Raw genomic sequence first — 20,113 nt, forward strand, 5'->3', positions numbered from 1 at the left:
GTAAAAGGGAGAGGGCATAAATAGTCTGGCCACACTGGGTTTTAGTTCACAATCTGGCAACCCTGTAACCTGGCAACACTGGGAGTCACACAAGTCTGGCAACACTACAGTATGGCAACACTGGGATAGCAGACGGCGGGTACGACTCAAGAAACTCTGCCTGATTGTGAGCAGTTGCTCCAAATGCCGAAGCGCACGGTGAAAGAAGCCACAGAAGCCTTGTCCGTGCGGGAGGACTTCTGTGAATAAATCCCTGACAGTGCGTGTGCTGCGGAGCACCTGGCAGCTGTTAGAGCTATCGTAGTCACTCAGATTTGCTTGAAACAGCAGACGACGATAACAGATTTCTTTGCCAAATAAAGGTATGTCCTGTTGCGTCAAACATTTTTTTGTTGTTCATTCGATGTTTCAACATTCGGATAATTCGACAATTTTTTGCGGTCCTGTCAGTGTCGAATTAACGAGCTTTTACTGTATTAAAAAAGTGACTGTCACTAGGTTCTACCACATAGCTGCTATGGTCAGAATGCAGTGCCAAACGAATTATTCTACTTGCACCATCAACATCCCCAAACTCTGTTCAATTCACAGTCTGAAAAAATTCTGGACAGTTTTGCACATAATTAGCTGGCTTTTTGTTCCCGTCGGTGACTTTTTTGGTGTAGTTGACAAGAAGGAGTCTGAGAAATTTTTGATATCAAAAATCAGACCTTATGGCATGGCTGTTATCGGTTCCTTGGGGACAACTAAGCTAAGTTGAGTTTTCAAGCATTGGCTGAATGAGGATTCGAGGTATTTCCAGAACATTTTTGCGTGGCAGGTGCAAGACAGCTTTTTCAAAGAAATATACGACCTTATCCAAGAGGGCAGCTAACTCTGATTTTGGGTAACGCAGGACGCCGGAATCTTGGCCTTGTAGAATAGTGTAGAGAGGGCCCCTTTTCTCGCTGGTGTGAAGAAGGGTATTGCGACCATCACATCCGAAGTCACTGATTAAAGGTGCACTGAAGAGGAATCTGACCTCGTCTTTTTGCCGCGGGAACTTGATCTACACGTTCCCAGAAGCATTCTTAGGAGCTTCGACTTATTGCCCGATCCTTTTATCGAATTTCGCATTACCACAGCTAGAAAGGCAGATGTCTGTTGACATGCCTCCTATACGGCTCGAGCTCATATACACAGAGTTCCAACGCTTGCTGCTGAAACCACGACTGTGAACTTCTCGACGATAACTATCATAAGGTGGGATCTCGAGTACTGCAGTGGACGTTTCGTTTTTTTTTCTGTGGCCGGCCGTGTGCACTGTAGAGCTCTGCTCGGGCCATAATTTTTTTTATTGGGCCAGACCCATGCAATGAGCCTGATCTACTTGGCCTAGCTCTTCAACCACACAACTAAGCTTGTGCGGTTGAGTGAGTGGTCATGAGTTTGGGTGACGGGTTGTGAATGTGAGTGGACATTAGTGTGAGAGGACGTGAATGAGTGGACATGAGTGTGAGTGAGTGCAAGTGGCCGTGAGTGTGAGTGTAGTTGAGCAACCTCTCATGGTGCTGAGGTATGACAAGGACGAGCTTGTCCTTGCCCGTCAGGCAGAGACTTTGTCTATACTACTACACAGACACTGAATAAGCTAAGCACAGTCCCAAAAATGGTCTGCATGCAATCTGTAAATGCTGTGACGCATTGGAAGCAAAAATGAGGTGCAAAATGGTTCACTACTTTATTTTTAAGAAGTTGTAAGCTGAAAGCCTACATGGTTTTCAGCAGGATATTTCGCTCTTATCGCCTTCACCATGCAGGCGGGCAGTGGCCTTCTGTCTATACTACTACACAGACACTGAATAAGATAAGCACATTCCCAAAAATGGTCTGCATGCAATCTGTAAATGCTGTGGCGCATTGGAAGCAAAAATGAGGTGCGAAGTGGTTCTTTACTTTATTTTTAAGAAGTTGCAAGCTGAAAGCCTACATGGTTTTCAGCAGGATATTTCGCTCTTATTGCCTTCACCATGCAGGCGGGCAGTGGCCTTCTGTCTATACTACTACACAGACACTGAATAAGCTAAGCACAGTCCCAAAAATGGTCTGCATGCAATCTGTAAATGCTGTGACGCATTGGAAGCAAACATGAGGTGTAAAATGGTTCACTACTTTATTTTTAAGAAGTTGCAAGCTGAAAGCCTACATGGTTTTCAGCAGGATATTTCGCTCTTATCGCCTTCACCATGCAGGCGGGCAGTGGCCTTCTGTCTATACTACTACACAGACACTGAATAAGCTAAGCACAGTCCCAAAAATGGTCTGCATGCAATCTGTAAATGCTGTGACGCATTGGAAGCAAACATGAGGTGTGAAATGGTTCACTACTTTATTTTTAAGAAGTTGCAAGCTGAAAGCCTACATGGTTTTCAGCAGGATATTTCGCTCTTATTGCCTTCACCATGCAGGCGGGCAGTGGCCTTCTGTCTATACTACTACATAGACACTGAATGAGATAAGCACAGTCCCAAAAATGGTCTGCATGCAATCTGTAAATGCTGTGACGCATTGGAAGCAAAAATGAGGTGCGAAATGGTTCACTACTTTATTTTTAAGAAGTTGCAAGCTGAAAGCCTACATGGTTTTCAGCAGGATATTTTGATCTTATCGCCTTCACCATGCTGGCGGGCAGTGGCCTTCTGTCTATACTACTACACAGACACTGAATAAGCTAAGCACAGTCCCAAAAATGGTCTGCACGCAATCTGTAAATGCTGTGACGCATTGGAAGGAAAAATGACGTGCGGAATGCTTCACTACTTTATTTTTAAGAAGTGTCAAGCTTAAAGCCTACATGGTTTTCAGCAGGATATTTCGCTCTTATCGCCTTCACCATGCAGGCGGGCAGTGGCCTCTGTCTATACTACTACACAGACACTGAATAAGCTAAGCACAGTCCCAAAAATGGTCTGCATGCAATCTGTAAATGCTGTGAGGCATTGGAAGCAAAAATGAGGTGTGAAATGGTTCACTACTTTATTTTTAAGAAGTTGCAAGCTGGAAGCCTACATGGTTTTCAGCAGGATATTTCGCTCTTATCGCCATCACCATGCAGGCGGGCAGTGGCCTTCTGTCTATACTACTACATAGACACTGAATAAGCTAAGCACAGTCCCAAAAATGGTCTGCATGCAATCTGTAAATGCTGTGACGCATTGGAAGCAAAAATGAGGTGCGAAATGGTTCACTACTTTATATTTAAGAAGTTGCAAGCTGAAAGCCTACATGGTTTTCAGCAGGATATTTCGCTCTTATCGCCTTCACCATGCAGGCGGGCAGTGGCCTTCTGTCTATACTACTACATAGACACTGAATAAGCTAAGCACAGTCCCAAAAATGGTCTGCATGCAATTTGTAAATGCTGTGACGCATTGGAAGCAAAAATGAGGCGCGAAATGGTTCACTACTTTATTTTTAAGAAGTTGCAAGCTGAAAGCCTACATGGTTTTCAGCAGGATATTTCGCTCTTATCGCCATCACCATGCAGGCGGGCAGTGGCCTTCTGTTGTGGCGCCCAAGCCGCCCCCAAAGCCAGAGCACACACTGCCTGTAGGCAGCAATCCGGTAGCGCCTGAAACAATGACAATGATTAGATGTAGCAAGCAGTACACAGGATGAAGTTGATCAAATGCGCATCCAAGTCGGGAGGGGACAGAATGTTCTGACCCCTAGCCGCCTCCTAATTTTTTTAATTCAGCCAGAAGAGTGCCTGTTCTGCATATTTACTCAGTGGAACCAAAAACAATCATTCCTGTAACTACACTAAACAATGGTGGCTTGAGTAAGCATGCACACCAAGGTTGAGGCCCAATGTTCACTCTTTTCTAGATGTCTCAAGCTGACCTCCCTTGTTGTTGCTAGTGGCTCTTTATTGGTGAATAAAAAAAATAACAATGGAAGCTAACGATGTTGCTAGCCGCAGCATCTGCCATCTAAACCTGAGCTGCGGCTAGCGAGAATAAAAGGACAGGGAGAGGAAAAGAAAGGGGGGGCGATAGTAAGAAAGGATAGTTGTTGGGCGGCAATATACGCTATGTACAATTCCATATATGGGAACCAAGTTTTACAACTCTGCTAAGTGCTCCAAAAGCACACTTTTCATCACACTTACTAGTATTTATGTTATCACTGCAACTGAGGAAATTTATATAAATAGGTGCCACAAGCCCACTTCTGATAGGACAATCTCCTTTGAAATTTCAAATTGGCTCAGCAGTTGCTGCCAACTGCAATAAAGATTAATTTAAACCAGCCAGAATCCCGACGTACCTGAACCCGGACATGTATTAGACTAGCAGTCAATAAGGTCTGCCGTATTTTCAGCTGTCACTGAAATTCCTGAAACTTTAAAGAAGGTTCCTTTTTCTGAAAATGACAGCATGTAAGGTGAGGAAAGGTTCCATGCTTCTTATGCTATATAGCTCGTAATCTAATTCCTGAAAGGAGAATGAGTCTGTCTCCTGCACAGTAATGGGCTTTGTCAGTGCAAACTGTCCTGATCCCATTTGTCTGCGCAGTGGACAGCTGCAGTCTTTTAGAGAAGGTGTGCATGCTTAGGCTAGTGAGCAATGGCTCAGTAATGAACCGAATGTCTTGTCAACAACTGATGCCCAGTCCTGGTGTTGCATCTGTTTTTTGTTCCCCACATCGTTAAACTACATGCTGTATGGATTACTTTTCTGTTCTATAGTATACCTGCTCTATTTCGTGACTTGGTTTGCCATTTAGACTTGACTGTGGTGGGAAATACGCATTACTCGTGCTAGATCACCCAGCTGAATGGATACCCCAGCTGCACAATGATCTCAACAACCACTTCAGTCTTGCTTCAGTTACGTGGCGCATTATATAATACAGATGCAGGGCGAATGACAAAGCTTATCAGTTCAGCTGACAGCTCGGCCCCCCCCCCCCCCCCCCCCCTCCACAGGCAGTTTCTTTGTCCAGAGAACATACATGCAATAAGCAGTGGAGTAAATGACGTGAGTGTTTCTAGCAACAAGGTAGCAGGGGTGACCCACATTCCCAGTAACTGAAGCAAATTGATGTATCAGTTATTGCCTACAGGGATTACAATGATGAATTATTGTAGCCTCACAGCAGTAAAAAAGCCAACGCTGGGCAACCACAAAGTAGCTGTTGCCGACTAGCAGAAACAAGTCTCGAAACAGTTCAAAGCAGTAACATCACATGAGGTTTAGAGCTTTAGAAACTGAAAATATGAGAGACTACCATGTGGTTGAGCTTAGTCAGTGTGACCATTCGTGATGCCACTGTTTATCTTTTTCTTCGCCTTTCGCGGACTAGTTCCAGCCCAGCGGCACTCACGTTTTCTGGTTTTCGTCATTTTACCTTGTTTCATGGCGACGAATAGTCACTCAGAAACGCACAGCGCAGGAATCAAGAAAAAATTAATTAGTCAGACGATTACGATAGTCGGCAATGCGAAATTTGACGCCAGCTCTTCACCTGCCACCGCTGGCAGGTGGCGTGTTAGCTGCCTGACACCTTCCGGGATCTTTTTGGACAACCGTTTACGGCGACGAGGCCGACGACAACGACGCGCAACGCAGGAACGGGCGCTTAAAAGCTGCGCTCTCACAAGTGATTATGTGCTATGGGGGTTATTCTTGTAGTAACGCTCAAAGGGCTAGAAGCAGTTGTCGCTCTCTAGCACCTGCGTGCCAGCCCTAGCAGTCAGAGCTGTGACCCCCAACCCGCGGTGCGGTGAGTCGCAACCACGGCGGGTTCGGGCCAGAGGGGACAAACACGAGTATGCTACTCGGATGAGCGTTTATTGCTCCCGAGCAATACAATGCAGCAGCAGCAATACAACCGCCGTAACAAGGGAGAGGGTTCCGCTCGCGTACGGGGGTGAAAAACACAAAGGGCAGAACGCACGCAAAAATGTGGGGAAGAAGGTTCCGCTCACCTCGCGTGGTTCCTCGCTCACGGCCCGCGGCGGTCAAGTCACACGCGATGGCCGAGCGATAAGGGCAGCGGTCTCCAAGGCAGATCTCTGATCCGTGCGTGTGCACAGCTCCCGCCAGAAGACAAGCGAGCCTCGGGAGAAACGCGTCTCCTCCCGGGCTGTGGAGAGGAGGTCCCTCCGTTGTAAGAGGGGATGGGAAAGAGGGAAAGTCTCCGTGGCGGCGTCGCGGCGGGGAGCGAAAGGAAGCGGGGGTGGTGTGAGTGCCCTCCCTTGCAAAACCTCCCGAACGGTGCGCGCGTAGCATCGCGTGATAATTACGCGCGGCCGTTACAATGGGGCAGGGGATTCATGTGTATCCCCACAGTGCTAACCCGTCTTTTGGTACAAAAGCACTAATCCACAGTTTCAGCTCACAGCCTAGCAAAATCTTCGCCTTCTTGTCCGGTCATCAGGAGATTGAGCCTGGCGCCTAGTCTGGCCAAGCGCGAGCGCTCTGTCCGGCGGCACTGCTCACTCTTCTACGTGGCACAAATCAGGTGGTTATGGCCATAGCACACCTTGATTTCGCACTGTATACGAAGTTTTAGGCATTCTCTGTTGTTTTTATTTTTTTTTTAAATAGAACAGCACCGCATGCGTATGCGCTTTAGATCGCACTGTGGACAATAAATGTAGTTGCAAGAGCTAGCACCAGTAGCGTTATTCCGCAATCCGTGAAGCTTGCAGTTGTCTTACTCATTGGCGGTGTCGCCCATGCCTGGCTGCCGGTAATGCCGCATGTTTAGATACGCAAGCTGCAGCACACCCTCGTTCAGGCAAAAATACCCGAACTCGGGGTGCACTGTGATGCAGTTCTGACCCGGCTGCTTTTTAACGGCGGCCGGGTATTCCCGGCAGCAGACGTTCTCGATGGCTGTCGGCATGGCAGCGCAGCCGTCGCACTGGCACCTTCGCAGAAAACGGATGTCAGCGATGCGTGCCACCAGCATAATACGGTTCATATCACTCACCAGTCCACGTTTCCCACTCGTTGCCAGCCGTCCTCGGAGCCATCGGCGTCGGAGTCTTCGTCCGTGGTACGGCCGGACGGATGGCCACTGCAGCTACCTTCAGCCGTATCGCGCAAAGGCGTGCTATCGTACGAGATGGCGCCTAAATCTGCGGCCCGCCGCAGGATCTCTGTTTCAAGCTCTGTCAGATTATCGATGTCCATTCTATCGGCTTACAAAAACACAAATGGCTGAACGTAGTTCGGCCAACAACGTGCGCGTTTTCAAAAGCCTTCAGGGTGTCGCCGTCCTACTTCTCGACTTCAAAAAGTCGGGTCTCTCCTGTCGATACCCAATACAGGCCGACGACCCAGGGCCCTCGATTCTCCACAGCGCCGTAATTGCCTTTTAAATGTCATGAGACGCCGTCCCCAGCCAACAGACGACCCAGGTTTGCCTTTCGGCGACCGCGGAACAGTGACTCGTCGACCTGAACTTCCTCCCTCCGGCCTCTGTAGCAGGTCCTTGGCCACAACTTCACGAATGAAGCTGGTGCAGTCCATGCGGGCCTCCGTTACGAGCTTAAACTGCCCCCGGGTCCACTCGGAAGCTACCATGGTGTTCATTCCCTTGGCTGTGGCGTACATCAGCCAAAGGACTTCATGCCACAACATCTTCACATGGGGTCGGTCGGCAGCATCCCTGAAAGCGAAGAAGCTGGCCGTGGCGGGACGGACGTGAAGGACAGCTTCCCCGTTTTCTTGCGAGAGCTCTTTCCGGCAGGCGCCGCAGCGGAAGGTGGGCCGAGGAACCTTCAGACGCTTGCGCATCCATGTTACTACAGAGCCCGTCCAGGTTGGCTTACCGGGTTTGAAGCCCATGTCTCCACAGATCCCCCAGAAGCGTTGTCTTCTTAGGAATCTTCCACGGCGCTGCGGGTCCGATGGCGGGGCTGTTGGGGCTGCTGGGAGCAGCCCGTAGTCCCGGGAAAATTCGTCCAGGGCCTTCTCGTCGTTTAGCATGCACGCAAAAGTGATGATGTCTGGGTCCACCCACACTCCAGCGGTAGCGATGTTTCAGGTAGAAAATGGTGCACTGAGACAGCTGACAACGAAACTCCGGTTAACTCGCACAACTGGCTCGCTTAAGTACGGTGGCGTCGATTACTCATACCTTGAGACGGAGAGAGGGAAAGACTGCAGTGCGCGGGGTACCAGATTGGGGCTATAGATAGCCAAATTTGGCTACCAGTGCCAGTGCTTACAATATAGTAAGGGAAGAAGGAGGGATTCCAGGAAAAAAAGAAAATAATGAGGCTTGCAGGTGTGCAGCCTTCACTGACCCCGGTAGGGGAAAAGGCTGCGCCCATGTAAAATCCAAATATCACCGAACCTCTGGTCTTCACCTTTGCACAATAGACTCGGTCACGGCCATTCTGTCCGATGGCGGGGCGGTTGGGGCTGCTGAAAGCAGCCCGTAGTCCCGGAAAAATTCGTCCAGGGCCTTCTCGTCGTTTAGCATGCACGCAAAAGTGATGATGTCTGGGTCCACCCACACTCCAGCGGTAGCCATGTTTCAGTTAGAAAAAAGCGCACTGAGTGAGCGGACAACGTGACTACCTCTGATCTAGGCCTGGTGGTTCGCCTGAATTGATACTCATTACTTCTGGCAAACTTTGTGCCCAGTACGCTTGACATATTTGTAGGGGGACAGACCTCTGATCTAGGCCTGGTGGTTCGCCTGAATTGATACTCATTACTTCTGGCAAACTTTGTGCCCAGTACGCTTGACATATTTGTAGGGGGACAGACCTCTGATCTAGGCCTGGTGGTTCGCCTGAATTGATACTCATTACTTCTGGCAAACTTTGTGCTCAGTACGCTTGACATATTTGTAGGGGGACAGACCTCTGATCTAGGCCTGGTGGTTCGCCTGAATTGATACTCATTACTTCTGGCAAACTTTGTGCCCAGTACGCTTGACATATTTGTAGGGGGATAGACCTCTGATCTAGGCCTGGTGGTTCGCCTGAATTGATACTCATTACTTCTGGCAAACTTTGTGCCCAGTACGCTTGACATATTTGTAGGGGGACAGACCTCTGATCTAGGCCTGGTGGTCCGCCTGAATTGATACTCATTACTTCTGGCAAACTTTGTGCCCAGTACACTTGACATATTTGTAGGGGGACAGACCTCTGATCTAGGCCTGGTGGTTCGCCTGAATTGATACTCATTACTTCTGGCAAACTTTGTGCCCAGTACGCTTGACATATTTGTAGGGGGACAGACCTCTGATCTAGGCCTGGTGGTTCGCCTGAATTGATACTCATTACTTCTGGCAAACTTTGTGCCCAGTACGCTTGACATATTTGTAGGGGGACAGACCTCTGATCTAGGCCTGGTGGTTCGCCTGAATTGATACTCATTACTTCTGGCAAACTTTGTGCCCAGTACGCTTGACATATTTGTAGGGGGACAGACTGGTTTTCGTCTATCTTATTCTGTGTTTGTGACATTCTTCATGATGGTTTTGGAAAGTTTTACATAGCGTTTTCCACACGCACAACCAGCTGGGCAAGGGTTCTGGCAACCATACTACCACCCTCTAAGTGGAAACCCCATGAATTTTGAAATTATTGATTAAATAAAAACCTCCCGAGTCAATAGAGGAAGATGCCCATGGTTAACTCGCACAACCGGCTCGCTTAGATACTGTGGCGTCGATTACTCATACCTTGAGACGGAGAGAGGGAAAGACTGCAGTGCGCGGGTTGCCAGATTGTGCGGTAGATAGCCAAATTTGGCTACCAGTGCCAGTGCTTACAATATAGTAAGGGAAGAAGGAGGGATTCCAGGAAAAAAAGAAAGTAATGAGGATTGCAGGTGTGCAGCCTTCACTGACCCCGGTAGGGGAAAAGGCCGCGCCCATGTAAAATCTGAGTATCACCGAACCTCTGGTCTTCACCTTTGCACAATAGACACGGTCACGGCCATTCGCCATGCTGGTTTACTGGCATTGTCGGCCAGGGATGAATCAGGTGGACCGGAATTTGGACGTCAAGTGATGCCTTGTCCGCGGGCACTGCCTCCCCCCTCGGCTCTGTCTGTGCAGTCCTTTTAGGCTAAAGCTTCTCCATGATGTATATGTTCTAAAGCACCAGCGGCAATAACGGGGCTTTATTTTTGCCGCGTCAGTCCTGGGCCCGAACTTTTTTACGGCGAAAAAAGCACCCTACAGTTTGACAGAACACAAAGAAGGGAGACAACACCATCAGACTTTGGTTTGCACCCTCGCCCCACTCCTTGCGGGGTACACATGTTTCCCAAGAAAGATCCTCCCGCCAAATCTGAGAGTGAATATGAGCAAGGAAGACAGTGAAGAGGGGCTCATGTGAGGGGCTTTTATGGAAGCTCCTCTCCTGGCGCTTTCACCCTGTGTAGTTCCTGCCCTCGCCCCAGCTGACAGACAAGTTGGTGCTTGCTTAGTGGCTTTGTCCTCCCACTTCCCTAGTTTTCTTCCCGATACATACGTAGTTTTCACCAATGTCCTAGTAGCCACACGTCCCCGGTAGGGGGAAAAGCTGCGCCCATGTCTAATCCGATTATCACGCTCCTCTGGCCTTCGCCTTTGCACATGCCCGTAGACATTGTCATAACCATACCCCATGCCAGTTTACTGGCATTGTTCTGCGGACCAAAAATTGGACGTCAAGTGACACCTGGTCCGAGGGCCTTTGCCATACCAACAGGTCCACCATTCAGCCTTGTTAGTCCAGCCTTTGTCCTGTGTGGTCACTCTTGTGTGTGCGTCTTGCTTGTCTGGAAAAAATTCATCAGGGGGGCCAACAGTCCATCGTGTGAATCGGCCTTTACTGGCAGCCGGGTTCCGCGTACACTGCGAAAGCAAGCCTGTGCGACCGAAGATGGCTCTTGGACTCCGCGTCTTCTCATATGTAAAAAAAAATACTTTTCTCACATTTCATTTTACTGCATTCCGTCTTAACACTTGTATGCTTGAAGTGGTTACTTCTACTGATATTGAAGCATATTTTCTTGCTTTTCGTTATCTTGTGCCAGCTGACTTCAACGTTGACCACTCAGCAGACAACTGCATCACGAAACCATCACCAACAAACTGAGAAGCTGCTCAAGTGTATCGAATTTTCGCACGTAGTTCAACCGTACTGGCAATGAATGGCTGCTACGTGGTAAACAAAACACAAAAACTCTTAATAATATTGACAGACGTGTGAATTGTGTGAGTTTGAGCATAACACGCTTATTTCAAGAAAAGCACGCGTCTGTCTCGTCTTAATATGCTCGCTGGGGCCACGCAGCGGCGCATTTCGCCTGTGGTACCCGTCTGCACGCAACTGAATTGCGTGAACTTGAGCATAACACGCTTATTTCAAGAAAAGCACGCGTCTGTCTCGTCTTAATACACTCGCTGGGGCCACATCGGTCACTAAAAAAACAATTTCGCAACCGCCGCGGACGTGCTCTTTCGCTTGGCTAACAGGCGACGGCCACTCCGGGCAGGGCTGCTCTAACGAGCTGGGCGGTTCCGGCGCGACAGCGTAGCGGTAGGCGGAGGAGAGTGTAAAAGGAAGAGGGCATAAATAGTCTGGCCACACTGGGTTTTAGTTCACAATCTGGCAACACTGTAACCTGGCAACACTGGGAGTCACACAAGTCTGGCAACACTACAGTATGGCAACACTGGGATAGCAGACGGCGGGTACGACTCACAAAACTCTGCCCGATTGTGAGCAGTTGCCCCAAATGCCGAAGCGCACGGTGAAAGAAGCCACAGAAGCCTTGTCCGTGCGGGAGGACTTCTGTGAATAAATCCCTGACAGTGCGTGTGCTGTGGAGCACCTGGCAGCTGTTCGAGCTATCGTAGTCACTCAAATTCACTTGAAAAAGCAGACGACAATAACAGATTTCTTTGCCAAATAAAGGTATGTCCTGTTGCGGCAAACGTTTTTTTGTTGTTCATTTGATATTTCGACATTCGGATAATTCGACAATTTTTTGCGGTCCCGTCAGTGTCGAATTAACGAGCTTTTACTGTATTAAAAAAGTGACTGTCACTAGGTTCTACCACATAGCTGCTATGGTCAAAATGCAGTGCCAAACGAATTATTCTACTTGCACCATCAACATCCCGAAACTCTGTTCAGTTCACAATCTGAAAAACTTCTGGACAGTTTATGCACATAATTAGCTGGCTTTTTGTTCCCGTCGGTGACTTTTTTTTGGTGTAGTTAAGAAGAAGGAGTCTGAGAAATTTTTCTGACATGAAAAAATCAGACCTTATGGCATGGCTGTTATCGGTTCCTTGTGGACAACTAAGCTAAGTTGAGTTTTCAAGCATTGGCTGAATGAGGATTTGAGGTATTTCCAGGACATTTTTGCGTGGCAGGTGCAAGACAGCTTTTTCAAAGAAATATACAACCTTATCCAAGAGGGCAGCAAACTCTGATTTTGGGTAACGCAGGCCGCCGGAATCTTGGCCTTGTAGAATAGTGTAGAGAGGGCCCCTTTTCTCGCTGGTGTGAAGAAGGATATTGCGACCATCACATCCGAAGTCACTGATTAAAGGTGCACTGAAGAGGAATCTGAACTCGTCTTTTTGCCGCGGGAACTTCATCTACACGTTCCCAGCATTCTTAGAGCTTCGACTTATTGCCCGATCCTTGTGTCCGATCCTTTTATCGAATTTCGCATTACCACAGCTAGAAAGGCAGATGTCTGTTGACATGCCTCCTACACGGCTCGAGCTCATATACACAGAGTTCCAACGCTTGCTGCTGAAACCACGACTGTCAACTTGTCGGCGATAACTTGCATAAGGTGGGATCTCGAGTACTGCAGTGGACGCTTCGTTTTTTTTCTATGGCCGGCCGTGTGCACTGCAGAGCTCTGCTCGGGCCATAATTTTTTTATTGGGCCAGACCCATGCAATGAGCCTGATCTACTTGGCCTAGCTCTTCAACCACACAAGCTAAGCTTGTGCGGTTGAGTGAGTGGTCATGAGTTTGGGTGACGGGTTGTGAATGTGAGTGGACATTAGTGCGAGTGTGTGAGAGGACGTGAATGAGTGGACATGAGTGTGAATGAGTGCAAGTGGCCGTGAGTGTGAGTGTAGTTGAGCAACCTCTCATGGTGCTGAGGTATGACAAGGACGAGCTTGTCCTTGCCTGTCAGGCAGAGACTTTGTCTATACTACTACACAGACACTGAATAAGCTAAGCACAGTCCCAAAAATGGTCTGCATGCAATCTGTAAATGCTGTGACGCATTGGAAGCAAAAATGAGGTGTGAAATGGTTCACTACTTTATTTTTAAGAAGTTGCAAGCTGAAAGCCTACATGGTTTTCAGCAGGATATTTCGCTCTTATCGCCTTCACCATGCAGGCGGGCAGTGGCCTTCTGTCTATACTACTACACAGACACTGAATAAGCTAAGCACAGTCCCAAAAATGGTCTGCATGCAATCTGTAAATGCTGTGACGCATTGGAAGCAAACATGAGGTGTGAAATGGTTCACTACTTTATTTTTAAGAAGTTGCAAGCTGAAAGCCTACATGGTTTTCAGCAGGATATTTCGCTCTTATCGCCTTCACCATGCAGGCGGGCATTGGCCTTCTGTCTATACTACTACACAGACACTGAATAAGCTAAGCACAGTCCCAAAAATGGTCTGCATGCAATCTGTAAATGCTGTGACGCATTGGAAGCAAACATGAGGTGTGAAATGGTTCACTACTTTATTTTTAAGAAGTTGCAAGCTGAAAGCCTACATGGTTTTCAGCAGGATATTTCGCTCTTATCGCCTTCACCATGCAGGCGGGCAGTGGCCTTCTGTCTATACTACTACACAGACACTGAATAAGCTAAGCACATTCCCAAAAATGGTCTGCATGCAATCTGTAAATGCTGTGACGCATTGGAAGCAAAAATGAGGTGCGAAATGGTTCACTACTTTATTTTTAAGAAGTTGCAAGCTGAAAGCCTACATGGTTTTCAGCAGGATATTTCGCTCTTATCACCTTCACCATGCAGGCAGGCAGTGGCCTTCTGTCTATACTACTACACAGACACTGAATAAGCTAAGCACATTCCCAAAAATGGTCTGCATGCAATCTGTAAATGCTGTGACGCATTGGAAGCAAAAATGAGGTGCGAAATGGTTCACTACTTTATTTTTAAGAAGTTGCAAGCTGAAAGCCTACATGGTTTTCAGCAGGATATTTCGCTCTTATCACCTTCACCATGCAGGCAGGCAGTGGCCTTCTGTCTATACTACTACACAGACACTGAATAAGCTAAGCACATTCCCAAAAATGGTCTGCATGCAATCTGTAAATGCTGTGACGCATTGGAAGCAAAAATGAGGTGCGAAATGGTTCACTACTTTATTTTTAAGAAGTTGCAAGCTGAAAGCCTACATGGTTTTCAGCAGGATATTTCGCTCTTATCACCTTCACCATGCAGGCAGGCAGTGGCCTTCTGTCTATACTACTACACAGACACTGAATAAGCTAAGCACATTCCCAAAAATGGTCTGCATGCAATCTGTAAATGCTGTGACGCATTGGAAGCAAAAATGAGGTGCGAAATGGTTCACTACTTTATTTTTAAGAAGTTGCAAGCTGAAAGCCTACATGGTTTTCAGCAGGATATTTCGCTCTTATCACCTTCACCATGCAGGCAGGCAGTGGCCTTCTGTCTATACTACTACACAGACACTGAATAAGCTAAGCACATTCCCAAAAATGGTCTGCATGCAATCTGTAAATGCTGTGACGCATTGGAAGCAAAAATGAGGTGCGAAATGGTTCACTACTTTATTTTTAAGAAGTTGCAAGCTGAAAGCCTACATGGTTTTCAGCAGGATATTTCGCTCTTATCGCCTTCACCATGCAGGCGGGCAGTGGCCTTCTGTCTATACTACTACATAGACACTGAATAAGCTAAGCACATTCCCAAAAATGGTCTGCATGCAATCTGTAAATGCTGTGACGCATTGGAAGCAAACATGAGGTGTGAAATGGTTCACTACTTTATTTTTAAGAAGTTGCAAGCTGAAAGCCTACATGGTTTTCAGCAGGATATTTCGCTCTTATCGCCTTCACCATGCAGGTGGGCAGTGGCCTTCTGTTGTGGCGCCCAAGCTGCCCCCAAAGCCAGAGCACACACTGCCTGTAGGCAGCAAACCGGTAGTGCCTGAAACAATGACAATGATTAGATGTAGCAAGCAGTACACAGGATGAAGTTGATCAAATGCGCATCCAAGTCGGGAGGGGACAGAATGTTCTGACCCCTAGCCGCTTCCTAATTTTTTTAATTCAGCCAGAAGAGTGCCTGTTCTGCATATTTACTCAGTGGAACCAAAAACAATCATTCCTGTAACTACACTAAACAATGGTGGCTTGAGTAAGCATGCACACCAAGGTTGAGGCCCAATGTTCACTCTTTTCTAGATGTCTCAAGCTGACCTCCCTTGTTGTTGCTAGTGGCTCTTTATTGATAATAAAAAAAAATAACAATGGAAGCTAACGATGTTGCTAGCCGCAGCATCTGCCATCTAAACCTGAGCTGCGGCTAGCGAGAATAAAAGGACAGGTAGAGGGAAAGAAAGGGGGGGGAGCGATAGTAAGAAAGGATAGTTGTTGGGCGGCAATATACGCTATGTACAATTCCATATATGGGAGCCAAGTTATACAACTCTGCTAAATGCTCCAAAAGCACACTTTTCATCACACTTACTAGTATTTATGTTATCACTGCAACTGAGGAAATTTATATAAGTAGGTGCGAGAAGCCCACTTCTGATAGGACAATCTCCTTTGAAATTTCGAATTGGCTCAGCAGTTACTGCCAACTGCAATAAAGATTAATTTAAACCAGCCAGAATCCCGACGTACCTGAACCCGGACATGTATTAGACTAGCAGTCAATAAGGCCTGCCTTATTTTCAGCTGTCCCTGAAATTCCTGAAACTGTAAAGAAGGTTCCTTTTTCTGAAAATGACAGCATGTAAGGTGAGGAAAGGTTCTATGCTTCTTATGCTATATAGCTCGTAATCTAATTCCTGAAAGAAGAATGAGTCTGTCTCCTGCACAGTAATGGGCTTTGTCAGTGCAAACTATCCTGATCCCATTTGTCTGCGCAGTGGACAGCTGCAGTCTTTTAGAGAATGTGTGCATGCTTAGGCTAGTGAGCAATGGCTCACTAATGAATCGAATGTCTTGTCAACAACTGATGCCCAGTCCTGGTGTTGCATCTGTTGTTTGTTCCCCACATCTTTAAACTACAGGCTGTATGGATTACTTTTCTGTTCTCTAGTATACCTGCTCTATTTTGTGACTTGGTTTGCCATTTAGACTTGACTGTGGCGGGAAATACGCATTACTCGTGCTAGATCACCCAGCTGAATGGATACCCCAGCAGCACAATGATCTCAACAACCACTTCAGTCTTGCTTCAGTCACGTGGCGCATCATATAATACAAATGCAGGGTGAATGACAAAGCTTATCAGTTCAGCTGACAGCTCTGGCCCCCCCTCTCCACAGGCAGTTTCTTTGTCCAGGGAACATACATGCAATAAGCAGTGGAGTAAACGACGTGAGTGTTTCTAGCAACAAGGCAGCAGGGGTGACCCACATTCCCAGTAACTGAAGCAAATTGATGTATCAGTTATTGCCTACAGGGATTACAATGATGAATTATTGTAGCCTCACGGCAGTAAAAAAGCCAACGCTGGGCAACCACAAAGTAGTTGTTGCCGACTAGCAGAAACAAGTCTCGAAACAGTTCAAAGCAGTAACATCACATGAGGTTTAGAGCTTTAGAAACTGAAAATATGAGAGACTACCTTGTGGTTGAGCTTAGTCAGTGTGACCATTCGTGATGCCACTGTTTATCTTTTTCTTCGCCTTTCGCGGACTAGTTCCGGCCCAGCGGCACTCACGTTTTCTGGTTTTCGTCATTTTACCTTGTTTCGTGGCGACGAATAGTCACCCAGAAAAGCGCAGCGCAGGAATCAAGAAAAAAATAGACGATTACGATAGTCGGCAATGCGAAATTTGACGCCAGCTCTTCACCTGCCACCGCTGGCAGGTGGCGTGTTAGCTGCCTGACACCTTCCGGGATCTTTTTGGACAGCCGTTTACGGCGACAAGGCCGACGACAACGACGCGCAAGGCACGAACGGGCGCCTAAGAGCTGGGCTCTCACAAGTGATTATCTGCTAACCCGTCTTTTGGTACAAAAACACTAATCCGCAGTTTCAGCTCAGAGCCTAGCAAAATCGTCGCCTTCTTGTCCGGTCAGGAGATCGAGCCTGGCGCCTAGTCTGGCCAAGCGCGAGCGCTCTGTCTGGCGGCACTGCTCGCTTTTCTACGTGGCACAAATCAGGTGTTTATGGCCATGTAGCACACCGTGATTTCGCACTGTATACGAAGTTTTAGGCATTCTCTGTCGTTTTTTTTATAAATAGAACAGCACCGCATGCGTATGCACTTTAGATCGCACTGTGGACAATAAACGTAGTTGCAAGAGCTAGCACCGGTAGCGTTATTACGCAATCCGTGAAGCTTGCAGTTGTACTTACTCGTTGGCGGTGTCACCCATGCCTGGCTGCCGGTAATGCCGCATGTTTAGATACGCAAGCTGCAGCACACCCTTGTTCAGGCAAAGATACCCGAACTCGGGGTGCATTGTGATGCAGTTCTGACCCGGCTGCTGTTTAACAGCGGCCGGGTATTCCCGGCAGCAGACGTTCTCGATGGCTGTCGGCATGGCAGCGCAGCCGTCGCACTGGCACCTTCGCAGAAAACGGATGTCAGCGATGCGTGCCACCAGCATAGTAGGGTTCATATCACTCACCAGTCCACGTTTCCCACTCGTTGCCAGCCGTCCTCGGAGCCATCGGCGTCGGAGTCTTCGTCCGTGGTACGGCCGGACGGATGGCCACTGCAGCTACCTTCGGCCGTATCGCGCAAAGGCGTGCTATCGTACGAGATGGCGCCTAAATCTGCGGTCCGCCGGAGGATCTCTGTTTCCAGCTCTGTCAGATTATCGATGTCCATTCCATCGGCTTACAAAAACACAAATGGCTGAACGTAGTTCGGCCAACAACGTCCGCATTTTCAAAAGCCTTCAGGGTGTCGCCGTCCTACTTCTCGACTTCAAAAAGTTGGGTCTCTCCCGTCGATACCCAATACAGGCCGACTACCCAGGGCCCTCGATTCTCCACGGCGCTGTAATTGCCGTTGAAACGGCCTGGGACGCCGTCCCCAGCCAGCAGATGACCCAGGTTTGCCTTTCGGCGACCGCGGAACAGTGACTCGTCGACCTGAACTTCCTCCCTTTGGCCTCTGTAGCAGGTCCTTGGCCACAACTTCACGAACGAAGCTGGTCCAATCCATGCGAGCCTCCGTTACGAGCTTAAACTGCCCCCGGGTCCACTCGGAACCTACCGTGGCGTTCATTCCTTTGGCTGTGGCCTACATCAGCCAAAGGACTTCATTCCACAGGATCTTCACATGGGGTCGGTCGGCGGCATCCCTGAAAGCGAAGAAGCTGGCCGTGGCGTGACGGACGTGAAGGACAGCTTCCCCGTTTTCTTGCGAGAGCTCTTTCCGGCAAGTGCCGTAGCGGAAGGTGGGCCGAGGAACCTTCAGACACTTGTACATCCATGTTAAGAGCCCGTCCAGGTTGGCTTACCGGGTTTGAAGCCCATGTCTCCACAGATACCCCAGAAGTGTTGACTTCTTAGGAGTCTTCCACGGCGCTGCGGGTCCGATGGCGGGGCTGTTGGGGCTGCTGGGAGCAGCCCGTACTCCCGGCAAAATTCGTCCAGGGCCTTCTCGTCGTTTAGCATGCATGCAAAAGTGATGATGTCCGGGTCCACCCACACTCCAGCGGTAGCCGTGTTTCAGGTAGAAAATAGCGCACTGAGACAGCGGGCAACGAAACTCTCGGGTTAACTCGCACAACTGGCTCGCTTAAATACGGTGGCGTCGATTACTCATACCTTGTGATGGAGAGAGGGGAAGATTGCAGTGCGCGGGGTACAAGATTGGGCTATAGATAGCCAAATTTGGCTACCAGTGCCAGTGCTTACAATATAGTAAAGGAAGAAGGAGGGATTCGAGGAAAAAAAGGAAAATAATGAGGCTTGCAGGTGTGCAGCCTTCACTGGCCCCGGTAGGGGAAAAGGCTGCGCCCGTATAAAATCCGAGTATCACCGAATGTCTGGGTGATACTCTTAATAGGGTTCATATCACTCACCAGTCCACGTTTCCCACTCGTTGCCAGCCGTCCTCGGAGCCATCAGCGTCGGAGTCTTCGTCCGTGGTACGGCCGGATGGATGGCCACTGCAGCTACCTTCGGCCGTATCGCGCAAAGGCGTGGTATCGTACGAGATGGCGCCTAAATCTGCCGTCCGCGGAAGAATCTCTGTTTCAAGCTCTGTGAGATCGTCGATGTCCATTCCATCGGCTTGCAAAAACACAAATGGCGGAACGTAGTTCGGCCAACAACGTGCGCATTTTCAAAAGTCACTCCGCTTATTACTACGTTTTACTCCGCCGATGACGGAGTCGCAAGCCTCCACGGAACTGGCTGAAAGGCACTCCATGTGTTGGTCGACTCCGCCCATCGTACGAGGCAGAATTAAAAAAAAAAAAGGCGGGAGCCGGACGTTAATTCGATTTAATTAAGGAAATCGGCCACACAGGGCAATAAGTCGAAGCTCCTAAGAATGCTGGGAACGTGTAGATCAAGTTCCCACGGCAAAAAGACGAGTTCAGATTCCTCTTCAGTGCACCTTTAATTTGAGAATGTATCCAGCGATGTAAATCAAACTGGAGTACGGGACTGAGGGCAGTGAGTTGACAGGAGCTTCCCTGAAATGCTTCAGTTCCTCAAGGACTCAAAGACTGCTTGCGGCAGAGTGGAAATCATTTCTTCGGCGTCGACACTTGGTATCTTTACTTTGCTGCAAATTGAAGACTCAGTCTTGGCCACGTGGTCAAGTGCCGCTGCTGCAGCTCTCGCATCTAACATGTCGTTTCCTCTGCACATCAGTCGGATCTTCCCGAAGAGAGTCTAATGGGGTCACTGCTGAGTCTCCT

The 20,113-nt window shown here is 48.4% G+C and overlaps 1 protein-coding gene and 1 long non-coding RNA gene across 2 annotated transcripts in view; one reads left to right on the forward strand and one right to left on the reverse strand.

The window, feature by feature from the left end:
• LOC149370548 (uncharacterized) overlaps positions 1 to 20,113 on the forward strand; it is a 191,759-nt gene that overhangs the window by 40,861 nt on the left and 130,785 nt on the right. The window lies entirely within an intron of this gene.
• LOC149370552 (uncharacterized) lies at positions 15,038 to 19,470 on the reverse strand. Its single transcript, XM_089567704.1, has 5 exons — positions 19,268 to 19,470; positions 18,330 to 18,388; positions 17,861 to 18,071; positions 17,586 to 17,798; positions 15,038 to 15,194 (listed from the first exon to the last, which is right to left on the reverse strand). Exons 1-5 carry the CDS (start codon positions 19,468 to 19,470, stop codon positions 15,038 to 15,040), a joined length of 843 nt encoding a protein of 280 aa, XP_089423830.1.

This window comes from Amblyomma mixtum, chromosome 1 (genome assembly GCF_055824585.1).
Source record: "Amblyomma mixtum isolate Tamu chromosome 1, ASM5582458v1, whole genome shotgun sequence".
Taxonomy (NCBI): domain Eukaryota; kingdom Metazoa; phylum Arthropoda; class Arachnida; order Ixodida; family Ixodidae; genus Amblyomma; species Amblyomma mixtum.

Excerpts from the sequence above, each read along its gene's own strand:
- LOC149370552 (XM_089567704.1), bottom strand. The coding sequence starts at position 19,470 with ATGGACATCGACGATCTCACAGAGCTTGAAACAGAGATTCTTCCGCGG. Across the intron at positions 18,072-18,329 it reads GCCAAAGGGAGGAAGTTCAG|CCGATGGAATGGACATCGAT; the intron begins GTCGACGAGTCA and ends TGTTTTTGTAAG. Across the intron at positions 15,195-17,585 it reads ATGGGTGACACCGCCAACGA|GCACTACCGGTTTGCTGCCT; the intron begins GTAAGTACAACT and ends TCATTGTTTCAG.